Source organism: Myotis lucifugus, unplaced genomic scaffold (assembly GCF_000147115.1).
Source record: "Myotis lucifugus unplaced genomic scaffold, Myoluc2.0 scaffold_84, whole genome shotgun sequence".
Lineage (NCBI taxonomy): Eukaryota > Metazoa > Chordata > Mammalia > Chiroptera > Vespertilionidae > Myotis > Myotis lucifugus.
Window position 1 is genome coordinate 4,148,521 of NW_005871132.1, and position 6,000 is coordinate 4,154,520.

At 39.8% G+C, this 6,000-nt stretch overlaps 1 protein-coding gene across 2 annotated transcripts in view; it reads left to right on the forward strand.

The window, feature by feature from the left end:
• The window catches only part of SLC15A2 (solute carrier family 15 member 2), a 28,868-nt gene extending 23,294 nt beyond the window's left edge, over positions 1-5,574 (forward strand). For both annotated transcript variants that reach the window (XM_006090942.3, XM_023755810.1), the window contains 8 exons: positions 122-256; positions 692-856; positions 1,012-1,058; positions 2,643-2,753; positions 3,389-3,485; positions 4,053-4,199; positions 4,794-4,898; positions 5,235-5,574. In XM_006090942.3, the coding sequence (XP_006091004.1) occupies positions 122-256; positions 692-856; positions 1,012-1,058; positions 2,643-2,753; positions 3,389-3,485; positions 4,053-4,199; positions 4,794-4,898; positions 5,235-5,411 (984 nt within the window). In that variant the 3' untranslated portion in view covers positions 5,412-5,574. The remainder of the gene's footprint in view (positions 1-121; positions 257-691; positions 857-1,011; positions 1,059-2,642; positions 2,754-3,388; positions 3,486-4,052; positions 4,200-4,793; positions 4,899-5,234) is intronic.
• The last annotated feature ends 426 nt before the right edge of the window (positions 5,575-6,000 follow it).

A 6,000-nucleotide genomic window follows, 5' to 3' on the forward strand; every position in this document is an offset into this window, starting at 1 on the left:
AGAAAACTGTGTTGTCCTGATTAGATGGACTAGGCTGTCAGAGATAGGACTGAGATATCTGTTCTCCTTGTATCCACAGGGTTGTTTATTAGTGATTCTAACATGTGTTCTCTGTCCTAAGGAAATGGCTCCACCCCAGCCAGGTCCCCAAGAGATTTTCCTACAAGTCTTGAATCTGGCAGATGATGAGGTGAAGGTGACAGTGGTGGGAGATGACAACAATTCTTTGTTGCCAGAGTCCATCAGATCTTTTCAGGTGAGATATGGACTTGAAAGAATTAGAAACACATTCTGATTATGCACCAAAACAGCAGCATAATATAGTGGTTAACTACATTATGCATTTGTGGAGTCAAACTGCCGCAGTCCGATTTCCAGTTCTGTCACTCCCTAGCTATAAGACCCTGAACAAGTTATTTTATCTCTAAACTTCAATTTAAGCATCTGTATAATGGCAATAATTTTAAAATCAGAAGTTATTGTAATGATAAGTATTATAATATGTAAATCCTATGATGAATATCCTTACTCATGAATATTTATGCGTCCCTCTAATTACTCCTAAGTATATTCATAAAAATGGAATTACTAGCTTAACAGATAATGTTGAGGTTACTCACATGGGAAGCTATGGGATTATGATGTCCAAAATGGGGTAGAAGGTGAGTGTGACAGGTTTTTCATTCTACAGAAAATCCCACACTATTCCAAACTTCACCTGAAGACAAAAAGCCAGGATTTTCACTTCCACCTGAAATATCACAATTTGTCTGTCTACACTGAGCATTCTGTGGAGGAGAAGAAGTGGTACAGTCTGATCATTCGAGAAGATGGGGAAAGTATTTCCAGCATGATGGTAAGTTGAGGAGTGGTCTTGGTTCCAAATTGTTACCTTAGAGTGTGATGACTGGCTCATCAATAGCTTACCAAGGATATGCCTAATGATAAATTTTTCTGATTATTGGTTCCCTGTTGTCAGCTGTAACTGAATTTTACTTTCCTTTATTTTAGGTGAAGGATGCAGAAAACATAACCACCAATGGGATGACAGCCGTGAGGTTTGGATGTCAAGGAAATCCCAGGCCACTCTGTTTTCATGAATCTTGGGCCTCTTCTGATCTGTGGGGCTTCGGATAATGAGGCCTAACATTCTACTTGTCTTGTGCAGGGATTCTCTCCTGGGATGTCAGGGGCATGGGTGTCAGAAGGCATTTTCCAGGACACAGAGCAGATAGGCTTGCTTTCCCATGTGGCATTCAAAGATGACTCTGTGTCTGTGTATGTCTCCTGTGCTCTGATGCATGCATTTCCTATACCGAATTTTATCCACTTATCTTGTTCTCAGGAAAATAACTCAGTACTTTCCCCTCTCTGATGACCAGAGAGAATTTTTTTTTTATCAGAGAGAAATTTAGAAGTAAGCAAAAAATGCTTCATTGTTGGTAGTTGAGCTTCTATTTTTACTGTGTTTTTAAAGTATAGTTTTTATTTTAAACTCATAGAGGCATCTTGGTGTAGTAAAGGTGATAATTTGGAGTCAAAAGACTTGGTTGTGAATTCAGAAAAGTCTGAAGGTCTTGTCAGACAGCCTGGGACAGTTTCAGAGATGGGGCACTGAAGAGGTCACCTGCTTTCTGTGGCAGGAATCTGACATGAAATGGATAGATGCACATGCGTTTGGCCATCAAGATTACTAGTAGGTAGTTGTTAAAAGTTGATAGGACTTTCCTGGGTTGGAGAGCCACAGGAACTTTCAGAAGGGATGGAAGAGGAAACTTCTAGATTAGCGCAGGATTATTTAAAAAGTCCAGGAGTCAATTTAAGGATTCTAGAGGGAACCGCCCTTTTTATGCCATGGGCCAAAGACAAAAGCACAAGCTATCAAAATAGAAATGTACCCCAAGCCCATACTTAAGAGGCCTAGGTTCAGAAGACTAAAAAGATCATTCTAGAAGGGTCCAGGATTGTCTGCAGACTCCATAATAATGATGGATCTATTATGGGCTGGGAGTCTGAGTTTGCATAAGTCAAATCATTTATAAGAAGATAAAGTATCAGGTTTTTTTTCTTTATTGATTAAGGTATTACATATATGTCCTTATTCCCCCATAGGCTGTCCCCCCCCCTACTCCCCTGGTGTCTGTGTTCATTGGTTATGCTTATATGCATGCATACAAGTCCTTTGGTTGATCTCTCTCCCTTACCCCTACCTTCCCTCTGAGGCTTGAGCATACTGGTATATATTTATATAATCATTTTTCTTAATGGAGTAGCAGTTGGTGAACCCCACCATTATAAGAGGGAAAGGTAGTGGATGCACCTAAGCTGGATTAGGGAGGAAACTCAGACTGCCATGGGATAGTGTCCATCCAGCTAGAGATCAGGTGAGGGTATGGCAGATAGAAAGCTATTCCCTTAGGAATGAGAACGTTAGGGACAGCTAAGAAGACTACTGATACTTTTTACATTTGAGTTGATTCATTCCTTCAGTTAACAATACACATGATGTACCTTTTATGTACCAGGCACTGTTCTAGGCACTGGGATATAATGGCAAACAAAAGAAAAAGCCCCTTACCCTTTTATCATGTGTTGTTGCTTGGGAAGCTTTGTCTGATCTGTAACTATGTCTCTACCCTTAGGTTCCTTAACACTTTGCATAAAGAGGTCAACATCAACCTGGGTGCAGATATCTCACTTAATGTTGGTGAAGACTATGGTGTGTCTGCTTACAGAACTGTACCAACAGGAGAGTAAGTACACTCATTACCCTTTGAACATTTTACTTTTATCAACAAATTTTAAAATGCTTTCTTTGCATATAGGTGGCGGTATATCAAGATAGTGGGTATATCTTGGCTAATCTTGAGTATACACAGACTCCAGCTCTTTTTTGACCCTTGCCTCCTTCCCTTAGTCTCACCTTTCTCTACACAGGTATATTGAGATCATGATTGCTATGAAGTTAAAAAGACCCATCTCTGGGAGGTTTGCAAAGTTTATTATGGACTCCCACTTCTATCCTTTGGTATTGCCTACTGGCACATCAGTACTTCAGGCTTATTCTTTTGGGTTCACCGTTTTATGCTGAGAAAAATTAATAAGACTTAAGAGCCTGGTGTCCATAAAAGATGATTTGTGCCTTCTTTATTCAGGTTTAAGTTAAAAAAAAAAAGATACCAGACAGATAATAAGGGGCTCAGACCAGGGGCAGAAAAATCTGGCCTGAAAATAATTTACTCCTTGAGAATTCTCTCTTTAAGAGAAATGGGTGGTTTTGCTGCTCGATTCACCATCAATAAAGAGATGAGATCACTCTTTCTTGTGATAATGGGGGTGCTTTTCTAAGCTGTGATGTTTATTCTAACCTAACCTCCTCCTGTTCCAGATACTCTGCAGTACATTGTAAAACAGAAGATGATGACTTTTTGCTGAATTTGGGTCTACTAAACTTTGGTGCAGCTTATCTGTTTGTTATTACTAATGTAAGTAGCTCATGGCTACCCCTGCACTCTCCTACCATGTAGCTGTATCTATGTCTGTGTCTATCCTGGAATCCAAAGAAGAAGATTTTGTAGCAAGATAGGATCACATACTTATTTCTAGTGTAAGATGATAGATTCTAGTGACTTTATGACTGAGGTCTCCATATGGGACATAAAAAGAGATATCATTGGTAGCAGGCACAGGATCTGGGAAAATGGAAGAGCTAATTTATCTTGAGTCATTGCTATGAGGTGACATGGTCTCCTTCAGTCTCATTATGGCCCTAAGAAAACAAAGATTATTTGTCATTTTGACATATAATAACAAAATATTTTGCCATTTAAGGACTATATTAATGTCAATATCCTAAGTCAGGCTAGTGAGTGCAGTGTTACCAAAAGAAATTTCAAACAAAAACCCTGAAACTGTAGAAATTGCTCAATCTCTTGAAGGTAGTAAAAGGATAAAAATATAAAGATGGGATGGACATAAGATCATAGAATGCTATAGGTAAGGAATATTTACTTGGGACTACTGACAAACCAATTTCTTCTTTCCTCACTAAGAGCACCCGTCAGGGTCCCCAGGCTTGGAAGACAGAAGACATTCCGGCCAACAAAATATCCATTGCATGGCAGCTACCACAATATGTGCTGGTGACAGCTGGGGAGGTCATGTTCTCTGTCACAGGGCTTGAATTTTCTTATTCTCAGGTAGGTTTTTGCAGGTGGGAAATGGAGGTGGAGATAGGGCTTAGAAGATGTGAATTACTTTCCTGGCACTGCCTGAAATAGATATGTGACCTGGCCAAGACCTTCATATATTTTGGCTTTAGATTCCTTATACATGATCCTAAACAGAGAGTCATCTTGATTCCCATGATCATGGAAGTGCAGCATAGTAGTCTATGGTATTTGATTTATAGGAAAAGATACTTAAAAATTAAGAATAAGGGCTGTGGAGTCAAACTGCCTATGTTCAAATTTTGGCCACACATCCCTTTGTGTAATCTTGAGCAAGTGAATAATCATTTCTCTAGTGTTATTTTTTTATGTATAAGAATATTAATAGAACTTATCTCTTAGGGTTGTAATGAAGATTATATGAGTTATAATATTTGATTAATAAGAGCTCCATTCTGTTATTACTATTAACATAATTAATACCCCTTGAGTCAATGTGATAGCTGAACTCAGTGGGAAAAGTTGAATCTGGAAACTTTTGTGGAAGAAGTTTTCTGGATAGATGCATGGGGCATGAGAGTAGTGTAGGGATTTTGTTTACTGACAAACTTGTGTCCTCTCTAGGCTCCCTCTAGCATGAAATCTGTACTCCAGGCAGCCTGGTTGTTGACAATTGGAGTTGGCAATTTCATTGTGCTTACTGTGGCACAGTTCAGCGACCTGGTACAGGTATGGATCCAAGAGAAAGAGGAGCTTGTAATCTACCCAAGGTTTCCCCTTCAAATTCCTCTTTTTCCTCCTCCTCCATCCCTCTGTCTTCCACATTCCCCATGATAGACGAGTTGGACGCACACAGACCTTGCTAGAAAAATAGACATATGTAAATATCAGTAATGTCCACCATATACCCATGTGAGGAAAGGTGAGTGAGCCCAGTCTTCTCCTAGCCAACCTCTGTCTAAATGGCGAGCCTGGGTCAATCTGCTCCTCCATTCTCACCCTTTGAAGATCCCTTTAGTTTTAGATTTCACCATATTTTTTTCTTATATATATTTCTTCCTGCAGTGGGTCGAATTCACTTTGTTTTCCTGTCTCCTGCTGCTGGTCTGCCTGATCTTCTCCATCATGGGCTACTACTATGTTCCTCTAAAGTCAGAGGATATTCAGGAACCAGCAGCTAAGAAGATTCCCCATATCCAAGAGGACACAATAAACCTGGAGACCAAGAACACAAAGCTCTAATGACTCCTGGGACTCTGCCCAGTTCCAGATTCCTGACTCTGGTCTTGGCCATCACTGAACTTCAAGCATTTTTTCCTTCCATTTGGTTAGGGGAGTGAGGTGGCATCATATATGAGCTGGTCTCCTCCACTTTTCTCCCATGATAGAGGCAGTTCTGTATTTTCCAGTCCGTTAAAGAGTGAGGCCCCGAGACTCTATGTCTTCCCATTTATCAGTGAACTCAGTAAACCATGTGTTGTGTTGGTGAAACTGGCCTGGGGTCTCCAAATGGCCAAGAAAACACAAATGTATAATTGATATTTGTCTCTGTGCGTATGCAAAATTATGTGGGAATTCCTTTACCTGCTATTTAGAACAGAAGACCAACTTTTTGAGGTGCTGATTTAGGGGCAAAATTGCAGAATAAGAGAGAAATGGTATTTCACGTTTCTTCATTAGCAACGCAATTGAATTATTCACAAGGACCTCAAGAATTGGTATATCTGGTGTGATCTGGTCTAGGGTCTGGCTTATCAACTATCCAAGTTTGATAAAACCTTAGTAAATTTTTCAGTACAGACTGACATTTTATTAACACAGGAGAAGATAC